Source organism: Lathamus discolor, chromosome 10 (genome assembly GCF_037157495.1).
Source record: "Lathamus discolor isolate bLatDis1 chromosome 10, bLatDis1.hap1, whole genome shotgun sequence".
NCBI lineage: Eukaryota > Metazoa > Chordata > Aves > Psittaciformes > Psittacidae > Lathamus > Lathamus discolor.
In genome coordinates, this window is record NC_088893.1 from 19,732,629 (window position 1) to 19,760,558 (window position 27,930).

The following is a 27,930-nucleotide window of genomic DNA, read 5'->3' on the forward strand; positions in this document are numbered from 1 at the left end:
CAGTACCTGCACTGCGGGAACACGGAGCCACAGCAGCAGCCTGAAAACATTGGTTTTAAATCCTCTTGAATGATAATTTTATAATTGTTTTGTGGTTTTAATTAAAGTGCTTGCTGCTGGAGCGAGTCCAGAGGAGGCCACGGAGCTGCTGCGAGGGCTGGAGCAGCTCTGCTCTGGAGCCAGGCTGAGAGAGCTGGGCTGGGGCAGCCTGGAGAAGAGAAGGCTCCTGAAGGGGAGACCTGAGAGCAGCTCCAGTGCCTAAAGGGGCTGCAGGGAACCTGGAGAGGGGCTTGGGACAAGGGCCTGTAGGGACAGGCCAAGGGGAATGGCTTGAACCTGCCCGAGGGGAGACTGAGCTGAGCTCTTAGGCAGAAGCTCTTCCCTGTGAGGGTGCTGAGGCGCTGGCACAGGGTGCCCAGAGAAGCTGTGGCTGCCCCATCCCTGGCAGTGCTCAAGGCCAGGTTGGACACAGGGGCTTGGAGCAAGCTGCTCCAGTGGAAGGGGTCCCTGCCGGGGGCTGGACCTGGAGGAGCTTTAAGGCCCCTTCAACCCGAGCCACGCCGCGCTTCTGGGAGCAGAGGGACCGAGGTTTCTCCGCCCTCCCTCGCCAACACGAGCGCTCCGCGGAGCGCGGCCGCGGCACCCGCAGCGAGGGGCGGTCTCGAACCGGGGCGGAGCGGCGGCGGCCGCGGTGGCTGCTGGGGAGCGCGGGACGGCGGCGGCGAGCGGAGGTGCCGGGGCTGGGGGCGTTAGGGGGGTATTAAAGGGCTCGGGGAGGGGGGAGCGGCCCCCGCCGCGGCGGTGCCATCGCCGCTCCCTGCGGAACGTCCCGTCCCGTTCCCCCCGACCCGCGCTGCAGCGGGCTCCGGGCGGGGAGCCCCCGCTGCCTCCTCTGCCCGCCGCGGGCTCCAGGAAGTGCCCGTTTCCGCCCGGTGCCTCCGACCGCAGCCGTGGCCTGGCGGGGGCTCGGGAGGATGCGGGGCCGGGGCAGGACCGGGGGAGCCGTCGGGGCGCAGCGTGGGCGCCGACCCGCGTGCAGGCGGGCTTGGAATGCACTTGTGCGCCTCGGCCAGGGGCGGCTTTAGGGGGGGGCTGGCCAGGGGCGGCGGCTGCGCTGTCTCCTGGGTTTTATCCCCCCCCCCCTTGTCGGGCCAGAGTTAATCTGGGTGTCCCGTGAGCGTTTGAATGCGGCCCTGTGGGGAGCTGCGGCGGGGGTGAAGCTCTCGCAGTGTTGCGGTGCTGCAGTGGAGTTTTAAAGAGAATAAATACTGGGGCCTCTGATGGATTTGGGGCATTCTGAAAGCACGTGTGAGGCTTTTGTGGTGTGGAATAATGGCTTAATTTTGGCCACTGTTCTCGATTCGGTGATAGATAGTTTGACACTGCTCATAACTTAGGAGTTGGTTAGCTTTCCGGGTTAAAACAAATCACAGAACCCCAGCCTGGTTTGGGTTGGAAGGGACCTTAAAGCTCCTCCAGCTCCAACCCCTGCCCCGGGCAGGGACCCCTTCCACTGGAGCAGCTTGCTCCAAGCCCCTGTGTCCAACCTGGCCTTGAGCACTGCCAGGGATGGGGCAGCCACAGCTTCTCTGGTTAAAACCCAGGAGTTTTGCCTTATCTGCTCTGTTACTTGAGCCATTACTGCAGAGTCTTAGCTGTGATTTTAAAAACAGCTATAATATTTCATGCTTGCATAAGATGCCTTGTCCGCTTTCAGTGAGGCGCTGTGATTTTTGCCTTCTGCACTTCTCATAAGGTTTTATTTTGCAGGCTTTTTAACGTTCACCCTGGAGGAGAGGAAGTGCTGTAGAAATGTCGCGGATCGAGAAAATGAGTATCCTTGGAGTGAGGAGTTTTGGTGTGGAGGATAAGGACAAACAAATTATCAGCTTTTTTAATCCATTAACTATTTTAGTGGGACCAAATGGTGCAGGGAAAACGGTGAGGCTTGGCATATGTATGGGTTTGAACTGTAAATAGGTCTAAAAGGCCTCAAAATGCAAATAGTGATCTTTACAGCAAGATATTAATGGTACTGCAAAAATCTTGCTGTTCACTGCAAATACTGTGTTTAGCATTATTAGAGATTTGCTTTCGTGCCTGGGTTTTGCAGACACTGGTTGATATTTTCGTAGAGTCATAGAATCATAGAATAGTTCGGGTTGGAAAGGACCTCAAGATCATCCAGTTCCAACCCTCCTGCCATGGGCAGGGACACCTCACACTAAACCATCCCACCCAAGGCTTCATCCAGCCTGGCCTTGAACACTGCCAGGGATGGAGCACTCACAGCCTCCCTGGGCAACCCATTCCAGTGCCTCAGCACCCTCACAGGAAAGAATTTCCTCCTTAGATCCAATCTAAACTTCCCCTGTTTCAGTTTGAACCCGTTACCCCTTGTCCTGTCACTACAGTCCCTGACGAAGAGTCCTTCCCCAGCATCCCTATAGGCCCCCTTCAGGTACTGGAAGCTGCTATTAGGTCTCCACGCAGCCTTCTCTTCTCCAGGCTGAACAGCCCCAACTTCCTCAGCCTAAAAAATTGACCCAGATCCAGGTTAAAACCAAGTTTGCAAAGGACCATATTCTCATGAGACTCAAGAAATAGAATGTTGTTCCATATTTCTCTCTCCTCTCATATTTAACCCATTTGTAAATATTTGGGTGGGCTTGCCTGCAGTCCAGCTTGTTCACTCTAAATTGCCATTATAACTCTATACTTATTTCTGTTTTCACAGACTATCATTGAATGTCTTAAATACATATCCACTGGAGATTTTCCTCCTGGCACCAAAGGAAGCTCATTTGTTCACGATCCGAAGGTAAAAGTCACAGTGATTGGATTGAATGTGTGTATATTTCTGGGTAAAATATTTCACTGCGCTCAGGTTTGTGATGGAAACAGGGATGCTCAAGTTCTAAGTAGACATGAGCTGACTGTGTTGCTTCAGGAAAAACAGGGAGCTGGGGGACATCGGAACATTATCCACACATGGAATGTCCATTTGCATGTGAGCATTGACAAGAATTCCCCTTACTCAGTATTTTGTTTCTACTGAAGGTTGCCAATGAAACAGATGTTCGAGCTCAGATTCGATTGCAGTTTCGAGATGTAAATGGAGAGCTCGTAGCTGTCCAGCGATCCTTGGTTTGTTCCCAGAAAAGCAAGAAACCAGAATTTAAAACCCTTGAATCTGTCATTACTAGAACAAAGTAAGTTGTCAAGGTTTGCTTCCTTACTTTGGCATGGAGATCAGTTTGGGGTTAGTGTGTTTTTGTGTATAAGACAAGAGTATTGTATGTAGTATATATAGTAGTATGTAGTGTGTATATATGTACAAGATGTAGTTATATCCCTTTATTAGTTGATTAAGAAATTCCCCCATTTGATAGCCACTACTTTAGGAAATACTTATCTGCTCACTTGCATTTCTTTGAAAATGATGTTAATAATGATCATTATTAATAATGATACAGCTTGAAGGTAGCATTGTGTGCTATATGTAGGCATTGCTTCCTTCAGCACCATTTGCAGTTTCAGATCATTGTGGGCCCACGTTTAACTCTGCCCTCCACTCTCTGACAAGTGTGTTCCCTGCATTCAAGATCTTTTCTATTCCCTCTGGTGGTTCTGTGGAGCTATAAAATGTCTAATGATAGCCTTGGGTACAGACTCCGACAGTGTTAAATGCATGGGCTGAAAATGGTAATTACATGCTTAAAAATGGTAGCTTGTTAAGATTTTTAATCAGTACGTTCCAATGAGATTACACTGTTTCAAATGCACTTCATTGCTTTTACAAGAGCTTGCTAGTAACTGCTTTGGGGGTTTTCTTTACCTGTGCTACATAGGCACGGGGAGAAGGTCAGCCTGAGCTCCAAGTGTGCTGAAATCGATCGAGAGATGATCAGCGCCCTTGGTGTTTCCAAATCAGTGATCAACAATGTCATTTTCTGCCACCAAGAAGAATCCAACTGGCCATTAAGTGAAGGGAAGGCCCTGAAGCAGAAGTTTGATGAGATCTTCTCAGCAACAAGGTTTTTCTCTTTCCTGTAACTAAATAACACCTAAGTAAGAAATTGTCTTCCCTAATAATGTAGCTGCTGATGAAGATGCCTAAGGTGGTGTTTTGTGCACTGTTACTGATGGCCCATAGGATCTGAGATGCTGTCTGGTTTACAGGTATATTAAAGCACTCGAAACTCTCCGTCAGGTCCGGCAGAAACAAAGCTTGAAAGTAAAGGAGTGTCAGACAGAGCTGAAATACCTGAAACAGAATCAAGAGAAAGCACAGGAAATCCAGGATCATCTGAGCAACAGAGAGGCTCAGCTGGCTGCTTCTAAGGAGAACGTAAAAGCAATTGAGAGTCAGCTTGATCCTCTCAAGGTAGTTTCCATGATGATTCCGTTAAGACTTTGATACAAAGCAGCACATAAGTACTAAAGAACACAGAAAAGTGGGAAAGCTCGATGAATTTCTTGATTGAGATCGTAGGCTTTTATATTGCGCTATCTAATCCTTTGCTCTGAGGCAGAATCGAGCCTGCCTCAACAGCCCTGGCAGGTGCTGGTCTAGTCTGTAAACAGTCAGTGGAGGTTTAAGAGCATCCTTTGGGAAATTTCTGTAGCAGCGTTGGGGTTTTATAGCTTAATTTAAAACCTCTCCTTCTCTGATTTAGCTGGTAACTAAAACCCTGATAACCTATAACTAAAATGAAAACTAAACGAAAACTTAAACCCCCTGCTCTTAAAAATACTTCATAAGGTGAAAGTTTCTCATGTAGACTGCTGTGTAGAGCAATAGACTGTGGGATTCACCAGCTGTGGGATGTTTTACTTGGAGCATTCTTCCCTTTGCAGAGTTCTCTGGCAGCAGTCGAACAGAATCTCACCAAGGTCATGAGGATAGACAACGACGTCAAAGCCCTGGAGAGCAGGAGGCGGCAGATGGAGAAGGATAATCAGGATTTGCAACAGAAGATGGAGAAGGTTGCCTCTGAAATTCCATGCTGTCATCCCTTCTGCTGTGCAATCAGTCTGTCTTTTGCTATCCAGTGAACTAAGTAGAGGCACAGAATGGTTTGGGTTGGAAAGGAGCTTAAGATGATCTAGTTCCAAGCCCTCTGCCATGGGCAGGGATGCCTCGCTCTAAGCGTTAATGTTCTGTTGTGCATCAGATGTTGGTGAGGAATATTTCCATAGCCCATGTAACTCACTTGATGTTATCAGATACTGCAAATACAGCTCAGTAAAGCTGTATTAGTGTCTGTGGCATTTGGGTTAAATGGCTTTTTGTAACTTTTTCTTTCTCCATCATCTGGCTTGTCAGGAAATACTATAAAGTTTTCATAAAAGTGGTTATTATTGGTAACAATGCCCTGTGGTGGGTAACAGCATATTTCTCTCTCACAATATGTTGATGACAGCCAGATTGACCATTATGGGATGTCTCCTGACATGAATATTGCTCATTTCCCTGGAGATTTTTTCTTTCTTTCTCTTAAAATAAGAAATAATGATCAGTCTTTTGTTGAGATTGTGCTGGGGCATTTAGAACCATTTGGCTAAATGGGAAGAAATCCTTCGGTGGTAAGAATTTAGGTGAATTTGTTTTACCAGGCTAAGAAAAATAGATCTTTTCCCAGTTCTGCTTGTAGCACATTCAGGTTTTCCCAGTGTATGTCTTCATATGGAACTTCTGGATGGGAGGCGTTTATTTCCTATTTCTTGAATTGCGTTATGGTAAAAATGATAAGTTTTCTAAAGCATCGATAACTGGCTTATAAATGTAGTTAATACAGAATCAAGTTAACTTTTTGTATTCATTGTACAGGTGTTTCAAGGAACAGATGAACAACTAAGGGATAGGTACCAGAGCCACCAGAAGACAGTGAAGGAGAAGGAGAAGAGATTATTAGACTGTAAGCGGGAATTAGATCGAGCCACTAAAGAATGCCAGAGGTTTAACAGTGAGAAATCAGAGCTCCTTATTGAACGAGGTATTTTAGACTTCATCTCTAACCTTTTTGTGGTGTTTAAAACATATTCCAGTTTCAAAAGCTTACCGAAAATGGGTCACGACTGACTTTAAATCCTCAGTGTATTTCTTCTGCCTCGGTATTTGAGCGTTTGTGTCATGTTGTCTTGTGAAGGTCGTCTTCAGCTGGAAGCAGATCGTCACCAAGAGCACATGTCCATGAGGGATTCATTAATTCAGTCCTTGGCAGCACAGCTGGAACTAGATGGTTTTGAGCAGACACCTTTTAATGAATGGCACATTACCAGTTTTCACACCTTGTTGAAGGAGAGGCAGAGAAGAGATACAGAAGCTGCGCAGCATCTGGTGGTAAGAATTTTGTTGGTTTAGTAGTGGAGTTAGTATTGGTTAGCAGTGTGATATTGGTCTGTAGATGTCTTCATGGTGCTGGGAGGAAGAATGGTGGGAGGGAAATGAAGCTGGTTTTCCTTCTAGAGTTCTTTGTTATGGGTGAATGGGTGAATCTTTCCTTGGAAATGAGTTTTGGAACTCGGTGTGGTCATCAAGTGACCTGATGGCAGTTCTTCGGATAGGTTTTTCTTAGCAGCCCTCTCGGGCACGTGGATCGCTGACAAGCTAAAAAAGCCTGAGGATGAATTACAGTGGACAGCCGGTTTAAAAACGAGCAACTGTTTGTTGAAGTCATCTTCAGAATGGAGCTGCTCTCCCAGGACACTGCACTGTGATGCATCTGCATCTTCCTATGGAGACATTTCAGCAGAAAATCCCTGACAAGTTCTAGTTATCTGCGTATTTCAATGTCTGGTATTACAGTGGTGACTATTCACACGCTTGTGTGAAGAAGTGTGTTTAAATGGTGTTTCCCTGTGAAAAAATGAGTATATTGTTGCTGACTTCTTTCAGAGAGAATTTACACGAAAAGAAGCCATGAAACAGAAGGAGATAGATGAAAAAAGAGACCAGAAAACTGGATTAGAAAAAACCATTGACCTGAAATCGGGCATTAAAGAGAAGAAACAAGTTGAGCTGAAGAATGTGAAATATGAATTGCAGCAGTTGGAGGGGTTTTCAGACAGAATTCTGGAGCTGGAGCAGGAGATTGCCAGGACAGTAAGTTCATCTTTGTGAAGCTTTTATAGGAGTTTGAAGTAAAACCTTTTGGCTTTATCACTAAAACAAACAAAAACCTCTTGATGTAGTGACAGGACAAGGGGTAACGGGTTAAAACTTAAACAGGGGAAGTTTAGCTTGGATCTAAGGAGGAAATTGTGTGAGGGTGCTGAGGCACTGGAATGGGTTGCCCAGGGAGGTTGTGAGTGCTCCATCCCTGGCAGTGTTCAAGGCCAGGCTGGATGAAGCCTTGGGTGGGATGGTTTAGTGTGAGGTGTCCCTGCCCATGGCAGGGGGGTTGGAACTGGATGATCTTAAGGTCCTTTCCTACCCTAACTGTTTTATGATTCTATGTTTACTCCATCTGCTGCATTCTTGCCCTTTTAATCCCCTCTGTTATGCTTTGTCTGTTAAGATGGTGTGCCGTCTGGGACAGGGACTGTTCCCTACTTCGTTTTTCTATACTGCATACATAGGATAGAGTGATGCTGCTTGGTATAAGTAGGGTAATAGCCACAGCTGGGGAGTGTCGTAAGATCAGCCAGTCTTAGATTACTGGGCCCGAAAAATATGCCAGCATCACAGCCTTTGTCCTTTTTCATCTATTCTGTACAAATCTTGTGTCATTCCTGTAACAGCCAATGACACTGCTGCCAGGCAGCTTGAGAGCTCTCTTCTGTTACCTTCAGTTAGGACTTCATTGACTGTGTAAGTCTTCTGGGCTTTTGTTTAGGAAAAGGAGCTGGAGAAGACTGAGAGGAGCAGCAATGTAGAGCAACTGGAACTGGAAGTAAGGACTCTGCAGAATGAGAAAATAAACCTGGACAAAGCTCTTAGGAAGCTGGATCAAGAGATGGAACAATTGAATCTACATACCACAACGATTACCCAAATGGAGATGCTGAAGAAAGACAAAGTAATTTTTCTATCATGATCTCATGAGACAGGGACATAAAATTAATACAGGGCCTCAAGATTTGTGTGTTTTTCAGGTGTTTAGCAACAATCATATGTAAAGCTTCTGTCTGACTGTAGAGAAGCCATTAACTGCATGAGCACATTGAGTGACATGAGCCTGAAGATACCAAAAACCTAACTCAAAATGCTTCATTTCCCCAGGCAGACAAAGAAGAGCAGATCAGAAAAGTAAAAGCAAGACATTCTGAGGAACTGACGTCCCTGCTGGGATACTTTCCAAATAAAAACCAACTTGAAGACTGGCTTCACAGTAAAAATAGGAAGATTAATCAGACGAGGGATAATCTTGCCAGCCTTAAGTACGTATTAGTTTCATTGATTATGACCCATAAGTGAACTTAAATGTTGGGAAGTTTAATATGCTTAATATACTTGTTACTTTATGATTGCTTATTTAGCTATCTGCAGAAATCAAGGAAAGCATCCTGCCGAATTTGTGCAACGTAGGGCTGCCGCAGGTTGTGCTAGTTAATAAATCACATTTGTAGCATGTCAGAGGCAGCACTAAAAGCAGATAGTGGAGACTGCTGATCTTCTGACCTTCTTGTAAGTCACAGTACTTGGTGAGTGTATGACAAGTTCACGTGTGATTACGTTGTCCTGATTTCATTTGATTATGTAGAGGAGTTTGCTAGAAAGAAGAGATCACCACAGTGTGTAATGATGCACGTTACACTGCCACAACACAAACCCCCAAGATTTTAAGTACGAGAAGATGGCATAATTAGGAAGTGGGGAACATGCATAGAAGGGTGCTAGCATTCTTTGCTTAAGAGGTTCAGTAGTATCTCATAAGCAGTAATTGTTCTAGGGGGCAAAAAAGCTGATACTGTATTACTCTGTGAAGTTTTGTATAGCTTTGTTGCTAGAAATGAGCTTCTCATCAGTAAGCAGCAATAAAACAAAAGAGAATTAAAATGAAGCACTTTATGCTGTACTTCGGTTAATAAAACATTGATGCTATGGATTCCCTGCAACGTCACTAAAGAAGAGCTGGTGAACAGCTCTGTGGTATCAATTTCAGATCAACTTCCCAGGTCTTTGTTTTGGCTTAAGCAGTTTGAAATCGCTGGGGTCTTGTAACAAAAGCATTTGTGCATCGATTGATGTTTCAGCAAGCGACTGGTGTCAGTAGAGTATCACAAAACTTACGTCAGCAGTGAGCTGCGAAACAAGGAAGAGCAGTTGTCCCTTCATGAAGCGAAACTCTTTGAAGTGTGTGGAAGCCAAGACTTCGACAGTGATCTGAACAAGCTTCAGGATGAAATTGAGAAAAACTCAAAACAGCGAGGTACCTCCGTATATAGCTACTTCCTTTCCTAAAGCTTGTTTCGAGTGTAAGCCACGGGTGCTGAGATGATCTATTGCTTGTGCAGGGCAAACAGTAGGCACAGAAACTGACTGGAGAAAGAGTTTTACTGCATCTTGCTGGGTTTTCCTAAATCACTTCCGCTGTTGATCACAGAGGGATGAGCATGGTTTAATAAAACACTCATAGAAGAATTCAGGTTGATGAGGACTTGAGGTGATTCAGGACAGCCTGCTGAAAGCAGCGGCAGCACAGAATTCCAACCGGGTCGCTTAGAGCCATTTCAGTTCCCTGCCTGTGTGATTCATGGGTTATAATTTTGTCTTCTTTTATGGTAAGTACAGATTGGATCTGATTATGCCCTGTTTAGTCAACATAAAGCCTTTTCTTCTTAACCCAGCCGTGCTTGCGGGAGCCACTGCCGTTTATTCCCAGTTCATCACGCAGCTGACGGAAGAGAACCAGTCGTGTTGTCCGGTTTGCCAGAGAGGGTTTGAAACAGAGGCCGAGCTGCAAGATGTCATCAGTGATCTGCAGTCTAAGCTGCGTCTTGCTCCAGACAAACTGAAGTCAACAGAGGCTGAGCTTAAAAGGAAAGAGAAGAAACGCGATGAAATGATGAGTCTGAAACCACTCAGGTAAAGTCCTTAGCGCCCCGGATTGGTGCAAGCTGTTTCCTTTCAAATCCTTGGGTTTTATTATTAAAAGTAATGCAGACATCGAGGAGGATTGGTTTTAGTGCTTGTTAATGCATCAGAAACTCTCAGTTGTCAAGTATCTTCCTAGCGTTTGTCCTCCACTCATTTGGACTTGAATGTTAAACTCTTTTATATTCCTGGTATTTCTGGTCGTTTGGGGCTTCTCATGAGAGTTGGACAGAAAAAGTAGTTCTGTGCTCATTTTCTACTGATTATTTACACTATAGAGGCACAGTTCCCCTCCTTGTTGCTTGTCCTTGTAATTCGAAATGGACAGACTGGTTTCGTCATTACTGAAATGTGTTTTATACCACGTCACCTTAAATATATGTCTTAACAAAGCTGAAATGGAAGTCTGTAGAGCCAGAATGGGAGCTGAACCTGTGTTAAACACCCTTGAATAATATCTTGATTTGTATCTCCCTTAGCAGTAGTTTTATATGCACTGGCAGTTTTATATGAACTACCCTGTTTCAGAAAGGCATCTCTGGATTTCATAGTGGATTTCCCTAACGCCATTAAAACATAAATGCCATTTACGTTTCTTTGAGGTTCACTCTGCTGCAGCTCCATTATTTGGGAATGAATGTCTGCCTCCGATACAGACAATCCATAGATGGGAGTGAATTCTGTTATTGTAGTTACTTAACCTTTTTATGTTGGGTTTGGGTGGTTTTGTGGGGGGTTGTTTTGAACACGCAGGGTAACACAAAGCGTAGGTAACATTAACAAGCGCAGGAAAGGTGCCTGCGGTATTTCCCAGTTTCCAGGCTGAATTAGTCTGTATTTTTAAAGCTATGGAAATACTGACAGGCTCCAAAGCATCAACAAATAACACTTGGCCTAAAGAGTTTTGGTCGGAGTCCTGGTTTTCTCTTCTCTTAGCATACAGACAGCATTCAGAGTAAGGGCAGAGTCTGCAGGTTTCCTGCCAGGAAGTGAGGATGCTCCAGCCTCAAGAAATCTTTTCCTTCACAAGAGGGCACCCTTGCACTTGGGATTTCATCCCTCTCTTGGGCCCTTGCTGCAGTTAAGTTAAAAACCAAGAGATTTTGTTTGCTTATTTCCCCTCATTTACCCAAAATGGGGGATGTGTTACCTTAGCTGGGTGTTTAACGTCAGCTGCATCAAATACGGGCGAGGTTAAGGGAATTATATTGGCTAAATTTAGTCTTCCGCTGTTAAATCCTACCACAGACTTTGTGATCTTGAGTGTCTTGAACTTGCGCTGCTATTTTGACAAAGGAAACTTGATGGGTTTGTGTTTTATTCAAGGCAAACTGTGGTTGAACTCCAAGCGAGGGACATACCGGACCTGAGGAACAAGATACAGAATGCAAACAGGGATTTGACAGGCCTGAAGGGTGAGATAGAAGAACAGGAATCGCTCTTGCAGACAGCTTTGTCTGAGGAGGAAGGTGCTAAGGCACGTTTACAGGATATAACTCTAATGGAAAGGTACCAGGTATGTTTGGTAATTCCTTTTACTATATCGAATGCTATTCACTAATGTAGTTATTCAATAATGTGACAAAACTTTGAGGTTTTGGCTTTTGAAGCAAAGTAAAAATACTTTCAAAGACAGCATAGGAGAGGTGAGCTTGGTGCTAATAAAGCTTCAAGCTTTATGCAATGATTTTTTCTTCTGAGGACCACAATGTCCCTTGAGTTCTGATTCAATTCTGTGCTATAGTAACTGGGAAGAAAGGCATAATCCAGAATTGGAGCATGACTGGAAGTACACCAAAGTGTGTTTCAGTCCTCGCAGTCGTTATAGTTCAGTGTATTCTCAGCTTTTACTCTATGTACTTTCTGAGATCATGTCACATCTTCCTCATTCCGTGCCATATGAGGAAGGGGAATGGATGATCCTACACTGTTATTATTCTGACAGTCTGCATGCCTGTATTACCAACACAAAATCTTGGCTTCACCAAGAACCATGAGAGAGCCTGGAGCCAGGCAAAGGACTGAGAGCACTTCACAAGTGGCAGCAGCTCCTGAGGCTCCAATGGTTCTCTTGTCACAGGGATGGGTAGCCCATGTAACTGTTCTGTGGTGGACTTGGGGTGTCTAAAGCCTGCCCATCCACACTGGCTGTTTTCCTCCCACAAATCGGAATTCCAGATACCAGCAGCCTGTGGCTGACAGAACCTTCCTGATACTGATGTGATACTGCTCCAGCAGCAGGGATAAATGTGAACACGTTGAGTCCTGTGCCTCACCCCCAATCATGTTGTTGTGTGCCAGAGATGAAAAATACATTGTTGAATACTACTACAATAGTAATAGTGCTTTTCCTCATACTTTCAGACTGATATTAGGGATGTTGAACGTAAAATTGCTCAGCAGGAGGCTAAGCTGCTAGGGGTCGATTTAAGTAGAACTGTTCTACAAGTAAGCCAAGAAAAACAAGAGAAAAAGCACTTGTGGGATACAGGTAGGTCCTACAAGACTGGTATTTTATTTTCGCATTGAAAAGAACGTTCCAAGCTTCCTGCCATTAACATTTTAGTTTAATGCTTGCTTTGGCTTGATTTAGGCTCGACTTTTGATGAGGAAGATGTTTGTAATAACAGATTGTTTCTCTCGGTGTCTGTTTTCGTCTGCAGTTACTGGTAAAATTGAGTTAAACCAGAAGCTGAAGCAAGACCAACAAAATCAGATCCAGCAGCTGAAGAGCGCCGTTAATGAGCTTAAAGCAGAGAAGCTTCAGATTTCCAGCAACATGCAGCGTCGTCACCAGCTGGAGGAGCAAACAGTGGAGTTAAGCACCGAGGTTCAGGCCTTATGCAGAGAGATCAAGGTAGGAAATAGTCATCATTTACCTCTTAGCGTTGTTGTTCTGGGAGAAAACTTGGAATCCTGTTACATTTAACATTGTAATCCTAGAAAATAAGATGCATTTTTAAGGTGCTGCTATTGCGTATCTTTACGAATGTCCAGAATTTAGTAATACGTATTTTCACATGTATTATAACACACACAAAAAGAACTCAGTAACCACATGAATTTTTTTACCACTTGGAAAACTTATGGATCTTTAATGGAATAAGAAAATAAAAAGGATTTTCTCCAACTCCTTTGCAGGAAGCAAAAGAACAGGTACTTCCCTTGGATACAACTTTAGAAAAGCTGCAGCAGGAGAAGGAGGATCTAGTGAATAAAAGGACTACGAGTAATAAAGAAACACAGGATAAGGTTTGTTTGCTCTTGGCTTAACTGGAAGATAAGGTTATATGTTGGTTTTCAGGCATGGATGGAAGCTGTGGTGACAAGTTTGCTTTTAGGACACAGTAACTTTAGGGAGTGCTTTAGACTGGTGGAGCTTTTGGGGAAGAAAAAGAACATAACTAGGTCAGGAGATGAACTCAATTGTAATTAACCTTTGGCTGTCTTGTCAAAAGGACATTTGACAATATTTAGTGACCGCTGCTATTAAGAAGCCCTTCCTAATAGACCTAAGAGGAATAGGAAGGATGACTCTAACCTGTGCTTGCTAAAAGGCAGACATGTTTTCCGTAGGTGAAGTGGCTCTTGTATAATCTCAGATGGGTGATTTACCATTTGTTTTGGAAGACATTTGCATGGTGATAAGGAGCATCTGGGTTTCAGAAGCTGAAGGCTTTATACGTAAATTAAAGGGAATTATGATAAGGAATTGTATTTTGACAGTGGCGTTATCTTATATTTGATACAGGGGGTGTCAGTTCTTGAACAAAAGACTGCATTTCATTTGAAATCTTTTCCCTGCAGATGAATGGCATAAATGAGAAAGTTAAAGATATCAACAAGTACGTGAAAGAAATCGAAAACTATATTCAAAAAGGAAGAGATGACTATAAAAAGGTAACCTCAACCCCAGTCAATGAAGGGTTGACATCAGAAATACTTCTGAGTTTAAACTGTCCGCTGTTTTATTTCTTTAGCAAAAGGAGTCTGAACTTAATGAAGTGAATTCCCAGTTAGCTGACTGGGAGAAACAGAAGGAAAAGATAAGTAAAGAGATGGAAACGATTCGACAGGATATTGACACTCAAAAGGTAGATGCGTTGGTTTAGAGTAAATGTATTTTTGCATAGTTTGAACTAATTTCTGGGTTTGGTTTAAGTCTGCCTAGGTCCGTGGTGGTGCAAAGTTTGTCTTCTCTTGATTTACTTGATCAGGTCTTAGAATAGCTGCTCTCTGTGCATTAGGCTGGAAAAAGGCTTGGGATTTGTATATACAAAAGCAGATGCATTTTAAAAACCTTTATGTGGAGGATGCCTGCCCTCTGAAGTGAGGTATTGAACTGCAGGTACCACAAGCTGCTACTTCCTCCCGGTTTTGTCATGTACTTGAAGTTCTTGTGTATGTATTTCAAATGCTGTTTACATTCTTTACAGGAAAGATGTCTTTCCCCGTTCTACCCCACCTCTTACTGTCTGCCTTAACAGAACCGACATGGGGGACTAAATTACTGCCCCGTTTGAAACATTGAGTAATAGTCACACACAGGATCACTCTGTGACAGTAAATCCGTTAACCTTTGACAATAAATACTGTTATGTGAGATTGAAATATGAAATAATACTGCTAGTTTCCTTTCTACCGTATTTCCAGCACAAGGTGAGTTCTCACTCCAATAATTTTTGTTGTCACCGGTTAGTCTATGCTTGCAGCATGCTTTAGAGTTGTGCAGAACTCATATTGTGTAATTGAGAATCAATTTACTGAAGCATCATACAACTTCTTGCTTTCTGTGGAGACAGATACAGGAAAGGTGGCTGCAGGATAATCTTACCTTGAGGAAACGGAATGAAGAGCTCAAAGATGTTGAAGACAATATAAAGCAACTTGTGAGGGAGATGGGAGAAATGAAAGTCCCGGAAATGAAAAAGTAAGTGTCTTCAAAAGAACAAGGCATGCTCAGCACAAGAATTCACTGGGTGTCTGAATGTGATGTTCACTGTGTTTTTAGTGGGTTTCCTGGTCCACTTCTCTCCCCATTCATGTAGAGCACTTCCTCCTTCAAATTCACATTTGTGTAATACCCCCATGAGGACAACATAAATGAGTGAACTACATAGTACTTCTGGCTAGCAATGCACGTAAGTGCACGTATGTCCATACCTGTTCCAATCTAAGCCATCTTTTTAACGAATTCCATTGCTAAATCCACATGTAAAAGTAACTCATGTCTCTGGATCAGAATATTTAGTTGTCATTTGCAGTCTGCTTGTGTAGGTCTCAGCAGAAAAGCTTGTATTTACTTCAGTAGTTTAATACTAATTGCTTTGATAATAAACACTTTTGAAAAGGAATTAGGCCTCTGCTGGTGCTTCCATGTGAACTATTTATTTAGCTTTCTAGGGGTTACTCAATTAATTCATCTTATTTTGTTCAGCATCCTAATTTACTTCCATCTCTGAAATGAATTATTTGTATGTTTCTACATACAGCACTTTGGCATCTGAGCTTTGTAACTTCTCCCACTCACAATAGTGATTTGAATGTTCTTCCCAAAGTTAAAAATGCCTTTATTTCAATGATGTCTTCATTTCAGTGACCTTAGTACTGTAATTTTAACTGTCACAGACTTTATAGATACAATAAAATGAGCCACCTGCATCAACTCCAACTTAGACCCCTGACTGATAAATTGTGAAACACTCAATACAAAAGACTTACATGTCAGTTATGGTTTCACAGTGAACAGAAACACCTAGAGGAGAAAATCGAATCTCTGAAAAGAAACCATCATGTTGCCCTTGGTCGACAACGTGGATTTGAGGAGGAGATTGTCCGGTTTAAAAAGGAACTTCAAGAGCCACAATTCAAAGATGCAGAGGAAAAATACAGGGACATGATGATTGTCATGAGAACAACAGAGCTAGTGAACAAAGACCTGGACCTTTATTACAAGGCTCTTGATAAGTAAGTCTTGTCATCTGAGGGCGATTCTTCAACGTTTTCATCTTTATTACTAATGATAACCTTGATCCAAAAGCAGCTTCAGTGTTGGACTTCCATGGGTAACTTAGAAACAGGAAATCAGTACAAGTTTTGGAGATATTTAATGATTTCTCTTTATAAAATCTGGCACTTAAATATTAACATAACGTAACACGGTACAACTTTTAAAGCAAATTAATGAGAATATGCTACAAACTGGACAGGATTGGTAGGATGCAGGAAAATTGTAAGCTAATGTATCTAATGTACATATAGTAAATGTGTTGATGTCAGTAATTGGAGTGTAATAGAGTAGTAGATAAGTCTAGTGATCATTATGAATTTACTCTCAGTTCTCTGTAGGACCTATTTTGAGTTATGGCTGTACGTGTTAGGACTCATATTTGAGTGGTGGTTAGAGAGCATCCAGACAATAAACCATTCAAATTCAGTTTTCATATGGAAGAGGCAGTGGAGCCGGTGTCTATTCCTCTGTCCCTATTCCTCTGTAGCTTTTTGAAGGCATTTTTAGGACACTTTTGTGTGTCTCTCAGAATTGCTGGTGCTTTTCCTTTCCGCCTGTGCTTTTGGTGGGTTTTGGTTGTGAGGGAAGTAAAGTGTTACAGGATTTGTGATGGCTAATGGGGAGAATGTGTTCTTAAAAGTCTGTCTTACGTTATCTCAGAATGCTCCACAGTACGAGTTAAGGCAAGGTGGAATCTGGGTTTAAATCCTTCATTATTAACCCATGTCTTTCTTGCATAGTCTCTCATACTCTTCCATTTCTATAGCAGTATATTTTAGCATCTTCTGGTCCTATCTTGACACAAATGAGATGCACCAGGTAGATTTTTTGTCCCCCGTGGTCTTCTGAGGTAAACAATTGTGTTTGCATGAAAGAATATTACAATATAGAGGTGGCTTTCCCCTGTTTCCGCTGTGGGTGGTTCTGTGCTTGTATTAGAGAAGGCAAGATCAAAGGCAGCAGGTCTTGCATTTGATGGAAAGAGTAGTCAGCTTTGTGATTGTTTCTGCTTCCTCTGGAAGCTGGTTTTCTAGTCTTTGGCTGAGTGGCCAAAAATAGCATCTCCTCAGTTGTAAACATATACAAAGTAAAAGATACGGCTCCCTAAACCCCCCTGAATGTTCAATTACAATGGAATTGCAGTGAGGTGCTGCAGCTTGGTGGGCAATGGGGAAGGATATTGGAGTCAGTGGATACGCTTTAGGGAATACAAAACTGGTTCTCAGTGACAGAAAGATGAAGTAAATACTAGGAACAAAAATGAGAAAAGAAAGGAAAGAAGCATTTGGGCACTGTATGAATTCCCAGCACACCCTTGCCTTGAACAGAGCATGGAATTTTGGCCTCCTGTATTAAAAAGGGTCCAGAAAGAGAAGCACGGAAGAGCAGTAGTGTGGTTGAGCATACAGCATGATGGTTATGAAGAGAAACTAAGCAGATGAGAACTTCCCAAGTTGAAAAGATGGTCTAGAGGAATCCTGTTTTGAGCAGTTTTAATGATTAGATAAGATTAGACATAGAATTAAAATGTAAGCTAAGCCATAATGTATTTTGTGAAGATCTAAATTGTTCAGAGCTTGCATAATTCTTCCCTTTCAGCTTAAATGGAAATGCACTCCAAGAACTTCCCTTTTAGAATTCAGAATCTTTCTGTATGGTATCACATCATCTATTGTTCCTATTTAAGGCAAAACAGGAAACCAGTCTGGTAATTTCAAGAAGAATAGATAAGCATCACTTATTGGTAATCGTCTCAAAGATCGGTGAGACGAAATGTTAACTCTAATGGCCAGAGATTGAAAGCTGTCTCTGTAGCTGGGAAAACTGACTTTTCGGGTGTTCTGTGCTATCACTTGATCATCTTTATTGACTTTATATTTAGAGATTTATGATAAATATTGATGAGGAATGCATTCTTTGACTTAATATTTAGAGGTTTATGATAAATATTGATGAGGAATGCATTCTTGGGTTTGACAAAGTAAACAGTTGAAAACACGGTCTTCTTTCTTCGGACTTAACAAATCCTATTGGAGTTGATTCTTCAGTATTCCCCAGAAGAGGCAGAAATATTTCCTGTAAGAGGGCAAGTAGGAAAAGCCTATGTAAAAGTCCATTTCAGAAGTATATTTTGTTTCCACCATATTTTTTCATTACAGAGTACTTTTGGCTTTAAATAGCCAAGTTAGGAATGTGGCATCCTGTCCTTTATTGAATGCTTTCATAAGGAGTTTGTCTATCATTGAACTAAAGTCATGTTGATACATTAAGCAGGGGAATTAAACTGGTAATAGTGACTTCCTATGTTCCTCTTGCTGCTGAAGAGAAAGGCAGCTCTAGTCAGAATGTCTCTTTGGGTGATTATAAGTTACAGTCTCAAGAATTCTCCACTCTCCTTTCCTATGGAGACCCAGTTATTTGCATTGCTGGGAGACTGCACCAAGGAGGAACAGTGCTGCTGTTTTGGAAGCTTAAACATCAGATTCATCTCCCTGGTGTCAGTCTTAAATATACCTCATAAATTATCTCTTGGAAATGCAGGTAAAGCTGCTCTCTGTTGAGTGACTGCAAATCTTTTTGTCTTCATGACGCTGCTGCTTCTTGAGACTGAGCTGGTTGTGAGAGCAGAGTTATTTATGCAGTTGTGTGTTAGTCTTTAGGTACTTCTGCATTCAAATTGAACTCGTATTTATTGTATTTTTAGTGCAAGTATTTAGGGATTGGAAAGGGAGCTGCTGCCTTCCTTAAGGTGCCTCCCGTCCCTGGCAGCCCATGGTCACAGCTTTAACAGTTTGCATTTGTTGTTGTTGTTGTTTTAGAGCAATAATGACATTTCACAGCATGAAGATGGAAGAAATCAACAAAATAATCCGTGAACTTTGGCGAAACACCTACAGAGGACAAGGTACGTGCGGTTCTGACTGTGTTAGCTTTGCCCATAGGTGTCTCTTTGATACTGAGCACTGCAGGTGGAAGAGAGTTTTCAAAACATGGAAAATCCAGGATCTAAACCCAGTTGGTTTCATTCTAAAGGCTGCGTCTGTTGTTCACCACTGTAATCTTTTTATTACACATGTGCAAGTTACAGGATAAGTAGGGTTGATTTTCCCTTTCCCATGTTTTCTAAAGGTAAAGTTCCGTTGAAGCAGAGGAACTGCACAAGTTTGTTCTTTCAATTTAGGAAAAACTCCTTTCAGAGATGTAGCTATTGGTGGGAGTTCTGAATCGAGCTTTTGTGGTTGCTGCATATTGGACCTCTCACCTCCTGGTAACCTGGGGTGTTTTTAATAATGTGAAAACTGTCTCCTTCCCGTTTTCAGATATTGAGTACATAGAAATTCGCTCTGATGCCGATGAGAATGCCTCAGCCTCTGATAAAAGAAGAAATTACAATTACAGAGTGGTAATGGTAAAGGGAGGTACAGCGCTGGATATGCGAGGAAGGTGTAGTGCTGGGCAGAAGGTAATAGCATTTGCTTTTCAATATGAAGTAAAAACTTGCAGGTGAATGCAGGAGAGGAATGTGTTCTGAGTGACCCTGGAGAGCAAGTGGCTCCAACTGTAACTTACAGTTCTGTGCAGCTTCCCTTCACCGTGTCTGGATTTTACTCACTATGCAATATATGAGTCTGAACCTCTGAACCCTATTTTGGGGTGCCAGAATCTGTTGTTTCAGTTGAGAACCGGTCTAAGTCCTGCAGGAGTGAAGAGTTCAACTTCCCTCTCCTCAAGTTCAAATCCTCCCAGTCTGTCTCTTGCTAGTTACCACTGAGGTTCCCATAGCTTCAGGTTTGTTGACTTGCTCCTTTATTTTTGATGTCCTGAGGGCTGCCCTTGGTCTTCTTTTCACAGCTGCATCTACCTCTAAGGGTGGTAAAACCTCTTCTTCTCCAAGTTATGCTGCTGTCTCCTGCTGCTCAACGTAACTTTTCAGTTCATGTCACCAAATAGCACACCATACCCACTGCTGGGTCATGTTAAGCTCCTTGTCAGTCAGCACCCCCAAGTCTTCTTCCTTAGTCTGCTCTCCCTCCATTCTCTGCCCAGTCCGTTTCTTGGGAGCCAGGCCTTTTCCATGACCAGATGGTAGAGGCAGTAGTAGAAAATGAAATCGAGGAATGAAACAAAATTATACACAATACCTTTAAGTGCACACAGCAGTAGAGTCATGAAAGGATGTTTCATCAGAAGGTGAATAATGTATGGTTGCTTGAATATGACAGATGCTGTCAAATTAAATCCCACATGAGTGTAGGTACTTACTTGGGTTTGAAAATTCCATACAAATTCTAGGGGAAATCCAAACCTTCTAAAACAGCACTATAGGCAAAAAATGTGTCCTCTCCTGAAGTATTCTAGGATGTTACGTTAGAGTCCTATGTAAATGAGAGTGAAACTTGTTCACAGTTTCTTAGCTTATATTCTGAGAATTCTTTGATCGTGAAGTGTGATGCCAGCAGTTGTGATCATTGGAAAGTATTTTTGAGAGCACAGTTTCCATCGAGGGTTCTGTAGTTTTCACTAGTTCAGGAGATCTCGTAGCAGTGTGATTTAGGTATGATAACACAAAGCTAACGTGTAAGGTGGTAAATCCTCCTGTGTTCAGGTTTAGGACGTCGGCAGGTCAGTAGCTCAAACCTAGTGCCACCCGTACGAATTTCCCCTGTCCCTGATGTGTTATGGTGGGGCTTGAATAGAGCAAGGTGGTGATGGGGCATCGTTACCTCAGGTTGGAATCCTCACTTCCAGTATCTCTCCAATTTTGACTGCTCTGGTATTTTTTCCAACACACTTCGCAGACCAGATCTTTCAATTCAAGCTTGAAGTTTTAATGTAGTTTTTCAGTCACTAATTACTGACATTTTATGAACTATCAGCACATCGTTATGGAAACTTCACCCGTGGTTTGTAATGGCATTAAGAAGAGTATGTTACATGTAGATCCTCTGCAAACACTTTGAAGAGTGAGATTTTGGTGTTGATTTGGTGTTGATTTTTTTCCCCTTAGGTGCTCGCTTCTCTTATTATCCGCCTAGCTCTGGCAGAAACATTCTGCCTCAACTGCGGCATATTGGCACTTGATGAGCCTACTACCAACCTTGATCGAGAAAACATCGAGTCTCTTGCGCATGCCCTCACGGAGTAAGTGATCTCTTCTTGAGAACATTAAGGATGGGTATTTTTTAAGCGTTACTAGCAGTTGGCAGAAGTTAATTACAGTTTAAGCTGGTGTTATCTCCCTTAGCATCTGCAAATACACATGCAGAGCAGTGGGTTTAGGTTCCCTCTCCTTTATCTGGAAAGGAAAAGGGGTTTCTTAAATAATTTAAGGATTTTTATGTGGGTAAAAAAGTTGCTCGATGGTCCTCGTCATTCATTGCCAATACTTAAACATTTTGATCCCCAGATATTTTTATCAATAGTTAAATACTGTCGTTCTGTTTTTACAAGTCCTCTAAACCTAGGACTAGTAATTAATCACTAGCACCTAATTAATTTATTTATTAAATACTAAATAAATACTAAACAATAAATACTATTAAATAAATACTAAACAATATCTCTTTGTAGGATAATAAGAAGCCGCTCCCAACAGCGTAACTTTCAGCTTCTGGTGATAACTCACGATGAGGATTTTGTTGAACTCCTGGTCCGTTCTGAATGCGTGGAAGCTTTCTACAGGATAAGGAAGAGCGTGGACCAGTGCTCTGAGATCATAAAATGCAGTGCGAGCTCGCTGGGCTCGTACGTTCATTAGGAATTTATGTAATTACATGTTACAGACTGGCTTGGCTGCCTGACTCTGTAAGGGGTCATACGAAGGCACCTGAAAATATAGTTCCTTCGTATGATATGTTATTGAGGGTTTGTAACAATTTTAGCTGAAACCTGAAACTATTAAACTTCCAAGCTTTTGCATAAATCTGTGTCTGGGTTCTAAGGATCACCACAATCTGGACCCGTTAAGCACCACGGACAGAGGCAGCCGCAGGACCAGCTTGTGCTGAACCCCTCACTTTCGTGGTACCGTCACCGACACCTAAAGGGTCTGGGCATCTGCTCCAAAAGAGACAAAACCCAGCAACAGCAGAGGTCTGATTCTGCATCTCAATAGCTGATGTTTTTCAGTGCCCCCGTGGCCAGAGAGTTAGGTGGACCTAGGGAAAGGTGCCTTAAAGGGTAATGACACAAACTGAGCATTTGGACTTTGGATGATTTCCAGCTGAGTTTTCTGAAACTGCAAGTCACTAGAACCAGGGTGGCCCCGTCACTGGGAAACCACTTATGTAAGCAAATGAATGGGACTTCCTATCAATTACGCTCTTTCACCAGTCTCCTGATAAAGCAATTAACACCAGACCAGGAGGAGGGGGAGGAGAAGGCAGAGGAAAATGCTGCACCATGCATTACAGGTGCAGTTTTAACTAAGAATCTTCACTGACTCTAGCACTACTTCCTGAAGGGGAATTTTCTTACAGATGCAATCAACAGGAAAAAAAAATGACTTTGAATTTTCAATTTTTCCTGTCCTACCAGTTTGTTTTAGCGTGACACATACATCCCAGCTCATGAGCATCGCGTCAGCTTCAGAAGCAACTCCTCAGCCTTTGTGAATTCCGTGCCTTTTCCCCCTGGCCCCAGGTTAAAGCCATGGCTGGCAATCCTTCCATAAAGTAGTTTGAGCCACAGGAAGCTGGGCTGCGGATGGGCAGAGTCAGCCACCCCCAGCGCCACGTCAAGGGGATCCCTGCTCCACCACCACGCTTCCTGCCTCAGCACACAGTGAGGGTTGCTGCAGCAGCTGCCTGTGCTCCCAGCTCGGTCTCCTCCAGCCTCGTCCTGCAGGTAAAGGACTGAAGGTGAGGGGGCAAGAGGAGCAGGCTATCAGGGAGAAGGGGTTGTTGCCCTTACGTGATGCTGCTATACAAAGTTCAACACTGTTTGTAGTGCGGAACCAAGCAGAGGTGTTTTAAGGCAAGCAAGGCACAGATTTGTTGCGACAGCTCATTGTGCAGGTGGCAAAGTGGTGAAGAAACTGGCTCTGCACTTACCCTTGTGGTTTGGCTGGATTTCCAGCAGAGAAACCCCGGCACAAGGGTGGCTCTGTTCTCCACATGAAAGCATCACAGAATGACAGACTGGTTTGTGTTGGAAGGGAGCTTAAAGCTCACTCAGTTCCAAGCCCCTGCCACAGGCAGGGACACCTTCCACTAGAGAAGGTTGCTCCAAGCCCCGTCCAGCCTGGCCTTGAACACTGCCAGGGATGGACAGCCACAACTCTGTACAACGCAGGCACACACCTTCACAAGGAGGGCACAGCCGCAGGCAGACACAGCTCGGAGGTACCACAATTGAAGAGCCAAAAATACCAACTAAAACCACCTTTCCATGCTGTCACAGAAACATCACTGAGTACAACTGCAGCAGGCCCAGGAGCCAGGAGTCCAACCTGGCACAGTGATTTCAGAGCCAGGGAGGCACCCAGCACCCATCCGCATGGACAGGGGTTGACAGGGAAGGGTTGTTTGGGTATAAATCCCTTCCAAAGGATGCAGGGCTGATGCAGCCTCAGCTGCGGCCAATACTGTCAGAGCCAGGGATCTGCAGCACCTGGAGGGCTGCAGCATGCACCAATGCACCACTCAATTGAGTGACTTCCCTCTCACAGCCCCCACAGCATTGATTTCTTCACTAACATCACATTTTCGGTTTACCTGCGCTTAGCAGGTTGGCAGCTGCTTTCAACAAAAGGAAGCTTCAGGACACCCCTGTCTGAGCAGTCTCCTTTCTAAGTGGAATTGATGCTGTTTAAATTAAACGTATCTTTACAGTTAGTGGAAAACCAACACTTTGATTTGCTGATGTTTCTTTCACTATTACTTGTGCAGCACAGCACTGCTGCCTGCTTACCTCCTGCCGCAAAGACAAACACGGCCCAAAGCGCTTCAGGTACTTAAAGCTCCAGGGAAGATGGATTTGTGCCTTCTTTTCCCAACCAAAACTGCTTTCTGACCTGCTTGAAGTAAACAGTGACTTACAGAACACATAACTTGCTATTCCCTGCAGCAAACTCTGTCCAGCTTCCAGTGGCGAGGTCCAGTTCAGGCAAGCACAGCTCTTGCATGCCCTAAAAGCTACAACTAACGATACCAATGCAGTTATCTGCAAACAACCACCACAAACCAAAGCAGCAAACAGAGATGATGCTTCCAAAAGCTTCATCATTTCTCTTTGATAGCATTTAAATGTCACATTAAATATCATTTCTAATCTATTTCACTATGACAGTTTGTTTACTCCCCTACCCCAGAGACACTGCCAGGGGCCAGCACATGCTGTCTGCTTACTGCAAGCTTACACCTTCGGGAAATGGGATGCAATTTCCAGTTCTCCTCCATCACCTTCCTCCTACTTCTTGTAATCTGGTTTCTGCAGAACAAAACCCCATGGCTGTCGCTGCAGCGCTGGCTCCATGTCCTGGCGCTGAAACGCGCGTCTGCAAAGTCAGCCGCTGATTCAAGAGATACCACGTTGCTGTAGGCACTACACAGTGACCCACATTTGGGGTTTCTTCATGTTAGAAAATGCTGTGTTTAACTTCACCACCTTCTGAACGTTGTGTTGTGGCTTCTCCATGAGGATTTCATACCAGGCAAAGCTGGAAGAGTACTGGGAAGAAGGGAACAGGAGGGCTGTCCAAAATTAGGCCTTTGAAAATGATGGGGGAGACCTGGAGGTGTTTGTATCACCACAGTTAAAGCGTCCACTGGACCATGTGAGTTCTGACACTGGTTCTTAATGTCATGATCCCATTCTCTCCTCCACAAAACCCATGGCTCGGTGCAGCCAGGACTGCCATAGGGGTGAACTTGGCCTCCCATTGCCAGCACGAGGCATGCTGAGTGCGGCTGTGAGCTGGGAATCACCCAGGAGACGTGGGGTACGTGGTGCCAGGGGTGGACAAACGCAGCCGGGTGGGAAACCTTCCGCTCCTCCTGCCTGCCTCCGCAATGGTGCTGAGGCAGAGCTGTTGCCTGTGTACTTGGGAAGGCACAAATTCGGCCCATCTGGAAGCACAGACCATGGTTCCCCTTTCCTACAGCGCCAGGAAAGAGAAGGGGACGCTGCCACAGGGAGCTGCAGGCCCTGTAAGTCTGGGTTACAGCAGTCGTCTATCCCACGCCACCGAGGTGGAACTGGGTGATCTTTAAGGTCTGTTCCAACCCAAACCATTCTCTGATTATAGCCATCAGCCATACCTGTTTCCATTGATTCCATCCATGTCCACCGGTACCATCCTATGGTGGCCACGGTTCCAGCCTGTCCCATTGCTTTGCGTGTGCTGCTTGTGGGCAACCAGCCTTAGCTCACTGCTAGGAAAGGAGGAGACAAAGAGGACAAAGCCATGGCTTTGGGTGCAGAAACGTGCAGTTTGGTTCTCCCTGGGGCTGTGCAACACGTTGACTTCGCTGAGAATTAGAAATAGCAATTAAAACAAGGCTAGAATTCAAATTCCTACATTTGCTAAAGGAATTTAACAGTTCACAACTAGTTACAAGCCTCTGATGGGGTACAGGGGGAGGTCTGGGGCTTGGTTTGCCCAAGCCAGGGCAGCCGTGCGGGGTGTTGGTGTGAGCAGAGCCATGGGGTACCCCAAGCAGTGTCACCTCTGCTTGCAGCACTGCTTGGAAAAGGCATTTAGGAATCTGGGGGAGAAAAGAGCGATTTTAGGAAGTTAACTTTTCCCCTGTGGAATTCCTACTAATTACACACTTCAGCCATGGCGCTAATTGTCCGCTCAAGGATGAGGTGGTTATTGCTGGTTTTCTGATGTCCTGTCATGGTTCAACATGTGGGACAGCATGGGATGACATGGAACAGCATGGGACTGGATGGGACAGGATGGGATGGCAAGGGGACAGTGTGGGGGACTGGATGGGACAGGATGGGATGGCAAGGGGACAGTGTGGGGGACAGGATGGGACAGGATGGGATGGCAAGGGGACAGCGTGGGGGACAGGATGGGACAGGATGGGATGGCAAGGGGACAGTGGGGGACTGGATGGGACAGGATGGGATGGCAAGGGGACAGCGTGGGACTGGATGGGACAGCACGGGATGGCAAGGGGACAGTGGGGGACTGGATGGGACAGGATGGGATGGCAAGGGGACAGTGTGGGGGACAGGATGGGACAGGATGGGATGGCAAGGGGACAGCGTGGGGGACAGGATGGGACAGGATGGGATGGCAAGGGGACAGCGTGGGGTGCCATGGCCCACGGGCACAGCCCTGCGTGGGGCTGGAAGGCGCCCCGCCGGGTGCTGCAGGAGCCGTCCCCACAGGCTGGGATACATGCTACAGAGCTGAGCAAGTCCTAGCTGAACCCACACACCCACACGGCAGAAAACCCCCTCAGCCGCGTCTTCCTTTACATGCAAGAGGGTTTTTTTCTTGTCTCTGCAGATGTTCAGGATCTTGATAAAAGTTTTGAGGTTTTTCTTTTCTCTCGGGTCTGCCTTTGGCGACCGGAGCTCGCCGGAGCTGCTGCTGCTATGGCCGAACAGGGCGCAGTTCTGCTGCTGCCCTCCAGCAGCAGCCTGCTCCTTCCCCAGAGCGCTGCCACCACCCGGGATGCCCTCTCCCAGCCGAGCAGTGGCACAGGGGACTGTGGTCCTGTCCTGCCCCTGAGCAGAAGGAGCGACAAGGGAGGAGAGGTCCTCCAGATCAGGAGGTGGTTGGGGTGCCCTGGACAGCAGCACCAGGGTACTCCTACCCGCATCCCGTGATGGTGGAATCCACAGTGCGAAAGCAAATCCCTGCTTCGGTGTCACTTCATCCCCTGGGTTTCTAACCTGAGCATGATCCCTGAGCTGCAGCCACCAGACACAGACCCACCTGCATGACAAGGCTGGTCTGGCTCCTGGTGCTCAGCTCCAAACTCAACCATGGGGTCATGTCATCCCCTACAAGTCACTGACATCCAGGGCAGGAGCCCAGCAGACATCCAGCCACACACATCCCAAGGTCAGTCCTTCTGTCTAACTGCTTGTCTTTTCCCTTGTGGAGACAAGGAAAGCTTTGCAGACACTCATCTGCTCATGGCTTGGCTTTGCCCATGCGATGTGCACGGTTGAGTCGTGCACATTCACGGCTTTCTACAGGCAGCACGTTACAAACACTCAATAGTAAATAGATCCTCAAACATCAAAGAGCAATTCTCAACTTCTCATGCCGGTATCTCTCCATCTATCAATTAGGTGATTAAGATCTGCATGGTCGCTGACACAGATAGCACTGGTGAAGCAAAGGCGAGAAGCCTTTGCCATCATTACATAATGCCCTTCTTTGGGGCAAGGGCACTTCCCACTGTCTCGCCCCATCAGCACAGGAAGACACCTATATTTGGCAGCCCATGGAGATGCTGGTCCTTCTCCGCTCTATAAAACCCGTGCTGTGCCCAGCAGCGAGGCAGAGGGGCCCCGGCCAGCCCAGCACACAGCAGCAGGATGCTCCCCTGGCTGAAGGCTGCTCTCGCTGTCCTCTCCCTGCTCCAGCTCGTTTCTTCCAGACCACTGATGAATACCTGTCCCAAGCGCAAGCTCTCAGAGATCACCAAGCGCATCAACATGCTCAACACCAGAGTGCAGGTAAACGCTGCTATGCCTCCTGGCTTGGCTTTGCTTTGCTTACAGAGCAGAGGAACATTATTGACCATGATAATGGTGATGTTCCTTGGTGCTCAAGGCACTGCCAACACAGGGACCAGTGCCCACCCCTGGCTCAGTCGGCTGCATCCCACCTCCAGCTTTGGGCGCTGGTTTCAGCCTGGACTTTGGGTACGTGGTGGTACAAGAGGCTGCTGATACAGAGTGTATC

General features: G+C 44.9%; 1 protein-coding gene across 1 annotated transcript; it reads left to right on the forward strand.

Annotated features, from left to right (window-relative positions):
• The first annotated feature begins 634 nt into the window (after positions 1-634).
• Positions 635-21,975, forward strand: RAD50 (RAD50 double strand break repair protein). Its single transcript, XM_065690333.1, has 26 exons — positions 635-731; positions 1,771-1,941; positions 2,738-2,821; positions 3,061-3,212; positions 3,852-4,037; positions 4,183-4,387; positions 4,861-4,989; positions 5,834-5,999; positions 6,153-6,346; positions 6,902-7,108; positions 7,842-8,024; positions 8,228-8,385; positions 9,202-9,377; positions 9,796-10,033; positions 11,369-11,558; positions 12,407-12,533; positions 12,706-12,899; positions 13,184-13,294; positions 13,850-13,942; positions 14,023-14,136; positions 14,845-14,972; positions 15,785-16,009; positions 18,872-18,957; positions 19,373-19,515; positions 21,061-21,194; positions 21,624-21,975. The coding sequence occupies exons 2-26, from the start codon at positions 1,813-1,815 to the stop codon at positions 21,808-21,810; spliced, it is 3,939 nt and encodes a 1,312-aa protein (XP_065546405.1). The 5' UTR covers positions 635-731; positions 1,771-1,812; the 3' UTR covers positions 21,811-21,975.
• The last annotated feature ends 5,955 nt before the right edge of the window (positions 21,976-27,930 follow it).

Coding starts and splice junctions, on each gene's coding strand:
- RAD50 (XM_065690333.1), top strand. CDS start 1,813: ATGTCGCGGATCGAGAAAATGAGTATCCTTGGAGTGAGGAGTTTTGGT. Junction 4,990..5,833: donor TGCAACAGAAGATGGAGAAG/GTTGCCTCTGAA, acceptor TTCATTGTACAG/GTGTTTCAAGGAACAGATGA. Junction 6,000..6,152: donor AGAGCTCCTTATTGAACGAG/GTATTTTAGACT, acceptor TGTCTTGTGAAG/GTCGTCTTCAGCTGGAAGCA.